The following is an 11,918-nucleotide window of genomic DNA, read 5'->3' as shown; positions in this document are numbered from 1 at the left end:
AGGCTGAGGCAGGAGAATGGCGTAAACCCGGGAGGCGGAGCTTGCAGTGAGCTGAGATCCGGCCACTGCACTCCAGCCCGGGAGACAGAGCGAGACTCCGTCTCAAAACAAACAAAAAAAAGAATTTGAAGATACCTCTAACAATCTAAAAGGTTGAAAATAATTTATTTTAAAAAAATGAAATTTCCTGGCCAAAAAATATATACTAACAGAACAAAAGTTGGAGAGGCAGAATTTGGAACACACAGAAAATTTATAATAAAGAAAATAAAAATCACCTATAATTCCACAACCCCGAAATAATTACAGGTACTGACATTTTGGCATATCAGCATGTTTTCCCTTTAAGTGTGGGTACACACACACTCACACTTATGTATATACATACAACTGAGATTACGTCGTATGTAGTTTTATAGCTTGCTTTCTACTCATCATTGTATCATGAACCTTTTCCCAATCATTAGAAAGCCTTTACAAATGGGTATTGTTTAGGGCTTCTGATTCTGTCCTAAACCCAGTCTTAGAAAAGCCACAAAGGCAAGTCAACAGATTTATCAAAATAACATAGAAATCCAGAGATCCCCCCTGAGGTAAGGGAAGGTGGTTAAATCTGACTGTAATGAAGAAATAGCAACCCAAAGCAGAAAAGTATCAGGATCCACAAATGAAAAAGGTTGGGAAGCGTTTTTTGTGCGTGTTTGTTTGTTTGGTTGGTTGGTTTTTGAGTCTCACTCTGTTGCCCAGGCCGGAGTGCAGTGGCATGATCATAGCTTCCTGCAGCCAGGAACTCCTGGGCTCAAGTGATCCTCTCACCTTAGCCTCCCTGTTAGCCAGGACTACAAACACATGCTTAGATTGGGAAGTATTTTTTTCTCCCCATTGAAAATTGCCAAGCCCAAGAACAACAGCCAGTTTAGCATTGAGGGGCAATGTTACTGTAGCACTTGAGGCTGGCTACAGTGACACTTAACAAAAGTGACAGGAGGATTGGCAAGAGAACATCTTTCAGACTTTGAGGTAGGGAAGGACTTTTAAATACAAGACTCCCAAAGCACAAGTCACAAATTGAAACATTATAGTTAGTTAACATCAAAAGTACACAAGTACTCTAAGTTAACAATTAGGTGTCCTGCTGTGAAAAGACAAACTTTGCCAGTAATGGGGAAATACAAAATAACAGTGAAATAACAATGAAATATCACTTTACATATATATCAACAAAACTTACTGTGTTGGGTAATACAAAACACTGGTACAGAAATGAGGAACTTTATGCCTGTTGGTGTCCAACAAACAGGATGGGGGGGTTGGGGATGAAGAAAAGAGGCAAACAGATAAGGTCTTGGAAAGCCTGATTCTAGTGTGCCATTAAGTGAGGAGTAGGATTTATCCAACTGTACACCACTAGGTCTTAAAAGGGGCAGCAAAAATTCATGGTATTGTACACATGTATCTAAGCTTTTCCATATCAATAGATGTTTAGGTTACAACCAGTTTTTCACTACTGAAAATGCTACAGCTAAGACTGTTGTATATATATCTTTGAGTTTTGTATTCTTTCTCTAGGATACTTCCTAGAAATGTCTTAGATATGTATATTAAAAAGCAGTTATTTGTTCAAATGATATAAACATTCCTTAATGTTGATACATTTATCCTTAATTTTGATATATAATGCTAGGGTTCTTAACAAAAAAACTGAAACAATGAACAATGCCATAAGCAGCATATGAATCTCAATGTATTCCTCCCAATAAAGTATTATCTTTTTTTTAAGCTTTGCCATTTTCAACAGGTAAAAACAGTATCTCAACTGAATTTTTAAAAATTTCTGGTGAGGATGAACTTCCCCCCGCTCCCACATATTTATTAGCAATTGATAGTGTTTGTGCTCTTAACCCATTTTCTAACAGAGTTTTAACATATATATACAGATTTGTATAAACACATATTAAGGCTATTAATACTCAGATTATATTAGATTCAAGTGTTTTCTCCGTTTGTTGTTTGCTTTTAAATTTTGTTTGCTGTTTCTTGATATATGTTCATTATTTTATTTAGTCAAGACTATTGAATTTGTGATTTTTATGTTACTGCTTTTATGTTTACAAAATCCTAATTCAGAAAAAGACAAACATTTCATCTATTTTTTTTCTAGTTTCCTTATAAATTCATTTTTAGGCTGAGCGTAGTGACTCACACCTATAATCCCAGCACTTTGGGAGGCTGAGGTAGGCAGATCACCTCAGGTCAGGAGTTCCAGACCAGCCTGACCAACATGGTGAAACCCCGTGTCTACTAAAAATACAAAAAATTAGCTGGGCGTGGTGGCATGTACCTGTAGTCCCAGCTACTCCGTAGGCTGAGGCAGGAGAATCGCTTGAACCCGGGAGGTGGAGGTTGCAGTAAGCCAAGATCAGGCTATTGCACTCCAGTCTGGAGGACAGAGTGAGGCTCTGTCTCAAAATTTTTTTTTTTTTTTTTTTTTGAGATGGAGTCTTGCTCTGTCGAGTGCAGTGGCCGGATCTCAGGTCACTGCAAGCTCCGCCTCCCGGGTTCACGCCATTCTCCTGCCTCAGCCTCCCGAGTAGCTGGGGCTACAGGCGCCCGCCACCTTGCCCGGCTAGTTTTTTGTACTTTTTTTTTTTAGTAGAGACGGGGTTTCACCATGTTAGCTAGGATGGTCTCGATCTCCTGACCTCGTGATCTGCCCATTTCGGCCTATTTATTATTTTATTTTATTGAGATAGTGTCCCACTCTGTTGCTCAGGCTGGAGTGCAATGGCGTAATCACAGCTCACCACAGCCTCGACCTCCCAGCCTCAGGCAATCCTCCCTCCTCAGCCTCCCCACTAGTTGGAACTACAGGCACACACCACCACACTCAGCTAATTTTTGTATTTTTTTTTAGTAGAAACGGGGCTTCACCATGTTGCCCAGGCTGGTCTGGAACTCCCGGGCTCAAGTGATTCACCCACCTCAGCCTCCTAAAGTGTTGGGATTACAGGCATGAGCCACTGCATCAGTCATATATTAATTTTTTAAAACAAATATTGTGAGCAATTTCTTTTAAAGTCGGCCAATATGGCCTGATGAAAGAGCTGGTCAGCAGAGTAACTGGGATACCAGACAGTTCAGCTGCAAGGTTCCTGACTACTAACCTGCTAGGGAAAAAAAAAAAAGAATTTTCCTAGTTAACTTACAAACTTATAATTCACATCTATTTTCTTTCTTTCCTTTTCTTTTTTCTCTCTTTTTCTTCCTTCCTTCCTTCTTTTCTTTCTTTCTTTCTTTCTTTCTTTCTTTCTTTCTTTCTTTCTTTCTTTCTTTCTTTCTTTTTTAAAGACAGAGTCTCACTCTGTCGCCCAGGCTGGAGTGCAGTGGCCGGATCTCAGGTCACTGCAAGCTCCGCCTCCCGGGTTCAAGCGATTCTCCTGCCTCAGCCTCCCAAGTAGCTGGGACTACAGGTGCCTGTCACCACGCCCGGCTAATTCTGTGTATTTTAGTAGAGACAGGGTTTCACCATGTTGGCCAGGCTGATCTCGAACTCCTGAGCTCACGCAATCTGCCCACCTTGGCCTCCCAAAGTGCTGGGATTACAGGCGTGAGCCACTGCGCCCGGCCCTTTCCTTTTGTCATTATTCTGGTTTGAAGCTATGCATAGTTTGTATAAAGAACAATAAAACTCATAATATATTTCATGCTATATGTTTCCAGCACATGGGGATAAGTCAGCATTACTTACTTAAAATAAATATATAACAAAACAACAGGACAGCTAGGCCCAATTAATGACTAGTTCAGATATTTAAGTTCAAAGTTTATTTACCAAGAATATCTTCACTGATGATAATAACAGAGCAGGCCAGAAATGAAATGACCTAAAGAAGCACGGAATTAAAATACTTTAGTATTCCCAGTGCCAACCAAATTATGAGACTCATACAAGTGTAATGGAACTAGTCAATTAGCTATCTAAAAGGGGTAACAAGTTACTTACTAGTGTTGCATCCTTTTGAAGGAGTCCATGAGTCCTCTTCAAGACATTTGAAAGTAAACAAAATGAACATAACCTGCTGTGATCATACGTACCTGTCCAAGTGAAAGGCTGCTACCTCTGCATTGTGTCTATCATAACCGGCATATGGTTCCCCTTCCACCACATAGTCTCGGCTATACCTGCAAAGTGAATGGGCAGCACAGATGTATACATGGATTACACCATGTATACAGGTAACAGCACATGTGCTAGAATATAAGCTTTAGCAAACCTGATTCTGCTATAGTCACCTTCTCTGTCAACCCTGAGAACTGTGGATTAGCATGAATTGCTGTTAGATGGAGTGAAGATGAGGTAGAGAAAGAAACTAGAATTCTCTATCTACGTCGACGATCATTCTAAGAACAAAACACGAAAGATGTCATTTTGCCCCACTAGAGGGTTTTTGATGTAGTTTAAGTACAGATACAAGGTAGTCTTCTAGAAGGCAAGGACTGTCTTTGTACCACCAGCACAGTGTTATTAAGCACATAGTTGGTGCTTAATAAACGTCTACTAAAATGTTTATTAGACTGATCTGAAGAAATGAAGAAAAACGTGTAATTAAAACTTTTGCTGGCTAGGCACGGTGGCTCACACCTGTAATCCCAGCACTTTGGCAGGCCAAGGTGGGTGGATCACTTGAGATCAGTTGTTCAAGACCAGCCTGGCCAACATGGTGAAACCCTGTCTCTACTAAAAAATACCAAAATTACCCGGGTGCGGTGGTGAATGCCTGTAATCCCAGCTGCTCAGGAGGCTGAGTCAGGAGAATTGCTTGAATCTGGGAGGCAGAGGTTGCAGTGAGCCGAGACTGTGCCACTGCACTCCAGCATGGGCAATGGAGTGAGGCTCTGTCTCAAAAAACCAAAACACAAAAAACTTTTGCTTACCAGAATGGCTGTGGCAAAGCTTATAAGAGAAATTTAAATTTGGGGGAAAATGGTCTGATATAACTCAACCTTTGTTAATGGGAAGGCAATTGTGCTTTTGAAAAAAGTTGTTTGAATAACCATTCTTGTTCTTTTTTTTAAGTTTATGATGACGTAGTACAAGGAGTCCTGGACTGGCAGTGGGAAGTGGGTGTGGCTGCCATTACTTGACTGGGTGAGCTTGAGCAAAACCTTTCTCTTCTCTGGGTCTCAGATTCCTTATTTACAATATTAGGGGCTGGACTAAGAAGTAATTTCTAAGGTCTCTTTCATCTCAAACTGCATTCTGATGATTTTCTATCATATGCATGACATAAGCTAAGGATAATGAAGACTGGCATATTTCTTTCTACTAATCATTTTAAAAGATAGAATTTAAATGTGTTAATTGGGAAGAAAAAAAAGCACTTAATTCACCTATGTTCTCTATTGGTCTCCTGCATTTCCTGAATGTAAAGGAGGCCTTTTAGGCTTTACAACGGACCTATGAAATAGAAATCAATTGAGACTGATGTGGAGAAGAAAAGTTCCACTAAGGATAGTTCGCTCTCCCATGCTAAAACAGCAATAGGGAAGTGGAAAACAGTATAAAAGGCAGTGAACCTCAACTTAAATGACCTTAGAATATAAAGTGAAATTATCTCCACAAAACATATCTTCAAGGCAAAATGATGAAGCATTTGTTAGAAGACAGCCACGTATCACCATCTGGTTGGGCACCAGTTTCTTCTTAGCATGGTCAATATACCCAAATGTATTTGTTTGTTTGTTCCTAGTGCAAAGGATTACTTAGGAGTAATTTTTAAAAAGGTTTATATTAGCTACCTCTAAATTAAAAGTCAAATTTGAAATACCACCGCAGCAAAAAGCTGACACTATTCAGGTACTGTTCTCTCTACTACAGATGTAGGCTATCCTTGAATATTTTTAGTACTCCAGGGCAGCCACAGGAAGGGATGTGGTGAAGTGCAGTATGTTCCTTTCAGTGAAACATTAGAGAGCTTTCCAATCCATCTAAAGGCTGCTCAGAGTAAAATGCAAAAGCTTAAGAGAAATACAGGAACTTCGGGAGTGGGCAGGAGAGGAATAGACGGCGGGAAGAGAAAAGGAGTAAGAATCAAAAGAACTACATTGAAGTCAGGCCTGAATCCTTAGCACATGTTTTGGTTATGTGAAATACGGAAAATCAGAACTCTGGATGTCATTTTTCTCACCTGTAAAATGGACAGTTGAACTAGCTGATCTCCAAGGTCCCTTTTAGTACTTCCTAAGATTACTCATTCACTTCTACGTAGCTGCTCCTAGGCCCCTGCCTTCTTGTTCTTTTTCCAACATAACTGCCATTTTTGCCTGTGAAAATCAATTACTTCTAGAATGGAAATAGCTACATTAAAAAAAAAATTACCCTTACTTACAATGTAAGGCAAAATGTAAATAAAAGTGTCACTGTATTCCTATATATATCATCTACCTATACGGTACACAACTTGTATCTCTGAGAGTAGGACGTGGATAACCAGGCTCCAGAAATGTTAAAACCACAAGTGGCTATTAGAGAAAGGACTTAGATTCTCCTCTTACCAGAGAGTGATCCATCTTAAGTCACTGACAGAGCAGCAAAATTCATACAGTAACTGCCAATAAATCATTCCTATCCTTCTGCTGAAGGACATCAGAGGCTGACCAAGGACATTAATCTGCACTTAAACCAGGACAAAATAGCCTCTGAAGCCCTGGGGGTCAGAACAACATGTTTAGGGACTAGAGTCAATTTCTGCAAGCACTTAAACTTACACCCACTTTCCTCAGCCTGTGATAGTTGCTGATATAAAGCAGCACAAGTCAGTATGTACACCGACTAAGAAAGTTAACACCTATGGCAGGGGCTGAAAAAAATCTTTCTGAGTTGGAGAGGAGAGTGCCCTGGAGCTGGGAGTGGACACAGGCTGTTTAGGAGATGATGGGGGAGCAGGGGACCAGAGTTTGACAGAAACAAAGAGCAAAGGTAGGATAAGGCTGAGCATAGAGAGGGGGACCAGACAGGGGCTTGACCTTAGGCTGTGGAGGCTGGGTTTTGTCTGGTGGGCAATGGGAAGTCCCTGGATGGTTTAAAGCTGGGGAACATAGTGATAATATGAGTCTTCTGGGGAAGAACGGAAGTGGTTTCCAGGATGGTCTGGAGGAGGGAGGTAATGAGAAGGCTGCAGTGGTAGTAAGAGATACAAGATGAAGCAAGAAGTGACTAAGGTTATGCATTTATCTGTGGCTACCTCCCCTACTCATCAGTCTGGCCTCTCCTCCCTCCACTTACATCTTGTCCAAACATTTCAAGCCTATCCTGCAAAGCACCTGGTTTAACACTGCACACTCTTGGGAATATCTGTCTTATAACACACTTCCTGCTGTCCCATCTCCCCTTCAATTCCCCAGTGTACAAGTGGTGGGTGTGACGAAGATCTCCCTTTTTTTTTTTTTTTTGAGACAGAGTTTCGCTCTTGTTGCCCACGTTGGAGTGTAAATGGCACGATCTCAGCTCACTACAACCTCTGCCTCCTGGGTTCAAACGAATCTTCTGCCTCAGCCTCCAGAGTAGCTGGCATTATAGGCACGCGCCTGGCTAATTTTTTGTATTTTTAGTAGAAATGAGGTTTCAGCATGTTAGCCAGGCTGGTCTCGAACTCCTGACCTCAGGTGATCCACCCACCTCAGTCTCCCAAAGTGCTGGGATTACAGGTGTGAGCCCCTGCATCCAGCTGGATCTCCTCTTATTTAAACACAAAATGCTCACAACTCATCTCTTTTATTTTATTTTATGTTTTTGAGATGGAGTTTTGCTCCTGTTGCCCAGGCTGCAGTGCAATGGCGCAATCTCGGCTCACTGCAACCTCTGCCTCCCAGATTCAAGTCATTCTCCTGCCTCAGCCTCCTGAGTAGCTAGGATTACAGGCACACATCAAACGCCCAGCTAATTTTTTGTATTTTTAGTAGAGATGGGGTTTCGCCATGTTGGCCAGGCTGGTCTCGAACTCCTGACCTCAAGTGATCCGCCCACCTTGGCCTCCCAAAGTGCTGGGATTACAGGTGTGAGCCAGCGTGCCTGGCCATCTCTTTATATAAAAATTTTATTTTTGTCTTTAGTTTGCCTTTTTCCATCACTCTGTTTATGCTGCTAATCTCTCAGGCCAAGAAGTCAAAGACCATACTTCAAAGCTAAATGCGATTTTTGATGATGGGTGCTCCACGTCATCACTTATGGGAAACAAACAAACTTAAGAGAATTCCGTGTGTGGCAGAATACAAGCTGCTTACAACTCTAACAAATCTGGGTTCAAACTTCCATACCACTGATTAATGTGAGATGACTTTGTCAAGTTAGTTACACTCTCTAAACCTCAGTTTCTTATTCTGGAAATAAGAACTGAAACTGTACACAAAGGTTAAACCTTCCTATAAGGGTTTAAAGGATTAACAGATACAAAAGTACTTAGTGTAATCCCTGGCAAATAGTGTGCATTAAACAGAAATTAGATCCCAGGCCCACACAACCACTTTTTTTTTTGAGACAGGGTCTCACTGTGTCACCCAGGCTGGAGGGCCCTGGCATGAGCAAGGCTTGTTGCGGCCTCAAACTCTCGTACTCAAGCAATCTTCCCCCCTTCCCACCTCGGCCTTCCAAGTAGCTGAGACTACAGATGCACACCACCACGCCTGGCTAATTTTTTATTTTTTATAGAGACGGAGTCTCATTACGTTGCCCAGGCTCAAGTGATCCACCCACCTCGGCCTCCCAAAGTGCTGGGATTACAGGCATGAGCCACCAAGCCCAGCCCCAATCAAATTTTTATTCTCTGAAAGTCTACCACATTTTTTAACTTTCCTAATTTCCACATCACTGACATATACTTCCCAGTTAGAGACCAATAGTGATCCCTTCCATTTCTGGGCTCCCTATACATTCATGCTCTGACTGCCTTTTATTTACTAATAGTTGGGTAAGAAAGGGAGTTGAACTTTGTACATCTTTTCCCTACATTTCTTCTGCCACTCCAGAAAGAAATCTAAAGTCATGTTATAATTTTTTCAAAAGTTCTACTGAGGAATTAAAATAACGTTTAGTACACAAAAGATTTCAGACATTACAAACTTTGGGAATACTCATTGGTAACTACTCCCGGCAAAAGAATACAAATCACCATCATGATGTTAACCTAATTCAGATTCATACACTCAGAAAATGTTTTTAGAAAATTAACTATACCCTCACCCTCCAAGCTGTCTTGTGTAGAGAAATAAATAAATAAATAAATAAAAATAATTATATCACAGAATTGTCACACAAATTATCTCTGTAGATCCCTAGGAAGTCCAAAGGGGTTACGAACAACATACATATTTAGTTACTAAGGTAACTAAAATGGCCCAATTCTTTATTTAAAACAGATGAAAGAAACAATGGGCGACGTATAGAATAGCTGTGATCTGAAACACTGACACCAAACCCTGGTGAGGATGTGGAGCAACAGGAACTCTCATGCATTGCTGGTAGAAACACAAAATGGTATAGCTACTTTGGAAGATAGTTTAGCAGTTTTTTACAAAATGAAACGTACTCTTACCATGTGGTCCAGCAATTATGCTTCTGGTATCTATCCAAATGAGTTGAAAATTTATGTCCACACAAAAACCTGCACATGGATGTTTATAGCAGCTTAATTCACAATTGCCCCAAACTTGGAAGCAACCAAGATGTCGTTCAGTAAGTGAATGGATAATTAAGCTGTGGTATATCTAGACAATGGAATATTATTCAGTGATAAAAACAAATGAACTATCATGCCACACAAAAAAATGTAAAAACCTTAAATGCACTTTAGTAAGTGAAAGAAGCCAATGTGAAAGGGCTTACATACTATGATTGCCAACTATATGACATTCAGGAAAAGGCAAAACTATGGAGACAGTAAAAAGACCAGTGGGCTACCAGGTGTTCTGGGGCAGAGAGGGAAAAATGAGTAGGTAGGACACAGAGGATTTTTAGGGCAGAAAAACTATTCTGTATGATACTATAAACGTAGATTCATGTTAAGTGCTAGAAAAGACTTTAGAGATCTAGTCTACCCCTCTTATTTTACTGAAGAGACTTCCAAGAGAAGATGATAAAATAAATCTTATATAAATCCCAAGTTAAATCAATCAACCAACTAGCACATGCAGCTTCCCAGATGAAAACTTACCGCTTAGGTTTGAAAACAACTTTCTGTCCTCCTTCAAGTATCAGTAAGGCTTTCAGCTGTGTCCCTTTATAACCCACATCAGCTTTAATGATTTTCTTGGTGGCCATGGCATGCATGATTGCCCCCAGCTCTGGTGTCTCTTCAGGGTACACTTCCCGGGGAACCACCCACTGGGCTGCAATCTCCCAGGGAGACTGCAAGGTATGGTCCAGCTTGGGTGCCAGCTCCACCCGCAAGCCAGTCATCATTCGGTGAAAGGCCCTCTGGTCCTCCCGGTTGGCAGCTGATGTATCTAAGTTGTCAATCAGGAAAACTTTGGTGAAGATAAAAATGACAAGGAGAATTGCTAACAGCACGACTCGCTGCTTTAGCTTCATGTTGACCTCTTTTCCTTCTCCCCTGACCCACTCTTGCTCACTTATTAAGGAGAGCTGGTGGTGATGGTTAGCAAGAAGATTCCATGATTATACACATTGGTCCATTTCTTCACTGATGCACCTTCCACAGTTCCTGCAAGCCCAAGTACAAAGCAAAATTTGATCAAAAATTCTGTCCTTCCACCACTGAATCTTTTGCAAGCTCTAATACATGACTCACCCTTTTAGGCTTGCTAATCTTGAGCTCCAGAAGGTTCAATAATTTAAAATTAACTAGTCTGGAGAGGGACCTAAAGATGGTAGCAGCGGCCCATCTGGAGCAGCTGCTGCAAAGAAGCCAGCTGCAGTGGGAGAGGCATGGCCAGGGCTGCACACTCCATGGAGCTGGCAGGAGCTGGGAACAGGCGGGAGCCCTGCCCTCTTCCAAGTTGTTGGAGCAGGGGCCCCATGCTCCTGGGTGCAGCTGTAGCCCCCAGCCACAGCTACACCCACAGGCTCAGAAATGCCACTCCTGCTGCCTGGCGTCTCCCCACTCCCAGCACCCACTCTGGGGTGGAGCAAAATTGTGGCCGAGCCCAGGTGATGTTGTGACCTGGCCAGGTGTACATGTGGTTGGGGCAGTGCTGATACAGGCCCCTGCTATCTCAGCCCACTCTGGACTTTGGGCACCAATGAGCATGGGAGGGAGGCCAAGGAGGGAATGAGGATGGCTCAGTGTAGGCCTGCAGGCATCCCTTGCTATGAACAGCCTGGGCACTGTGGATGACATGAATGGTGGTAGGAGGCAGGCTCCTGGGCAGAAAGGGGTGGGTTCCCAGTGAAGCCCCACCTTCAAGCCAGGGACAGCCTGAGGCATGGGGGCTGGGCTGTCAGTTCTGGTTAAGAGTCCAAAGACCAGAGTGAGAACTTATGGTGCTTTTTCTGGGCCCACCCATGGCCACCCATGGGCCAATCAGCACATACTGCCTCTCTTCTGAGCTCATAAAAACCCTGGACTCAGCCAGACTCAAACAGATGTCGGGACAACCTGCATGCAAAAGGGATCTACCCACTGTGGGTCTCCTCTCCACTGAGAGGTGGACACTCATCAGAACAACATGGCTGCAGAAAGAGCTACCCGATTTGGGTCTCCAGAGAACTGTTCTATTGCTCAATGAAGCTCCTCTCCACTTTGCTCAGCCCCCAGTTGTCTGCACACCTCATTCTTTCTGGGCATGGGACAAGAACTCAGGGCCTACCAAATGGCAGGACTGAAAGAGCTGTAATGTGGCCGGGCGCGGTGGCTCAAGCCTGTAATCCCAGCACTTTGGGAGGCCGAGACGGGTGGATCACG

The 11,918-nt window shown here is 42.5% G+C and overlaps 1 protein-coding gene across 1 annotated transcript in view; it reads right to left on the bottom strand.

The window, feature by feature from the left end:
* The window catches only part of FAM20B (family with sequence similarity 20, member B), a 40,568-nt gene extending 29,837 nt beyond the window's left edge, over positions 1 to 10,731 (bottom strand). Inside the window, exons 1-2 of the mRNA XM_011962398.1 lie at positions 10,209 to 10,731; positions 4,096 to 4,182 (exon numbers count right to left, since the gene is read on the bottom strand). Of these exons, the coding sequence (XP_011817788.1) occupies positions 4,096 to 4,182; positions 10,209 to 10,585 (464 nt within the window). The 5' untranslated portion in view covers positions 10,586 to 10,731. The remainder of the gene's footprint in view (positions 1 to 4,095; positions 4,183 to 10,208) is intronic.
* Between the last annotated feature and the right edge of the window lie 1,187 nt (positions 10,732 to 11,918).

The sequence above is a fragment of the Colobus angolensis genome, unplaced genomic scaffold (assembly GCF_000951035.1).
Source record: "Colobus angolensis palliatus isolate OR3802 unplaced genomic scaffold, Cang.pa_1.0 Scaffold59, whole genome shotgun sequence".
NCBI classification, from domain to species: domain Eukaryota; kingdom Metazoa; phylum Chordata; class Mammalia; order Primates; family Cercopithecidae; genus Colobus; species Colobus angolensis.
This window is presented reverse-complemented; position numbering and strand designations above follow the sequence as displayed.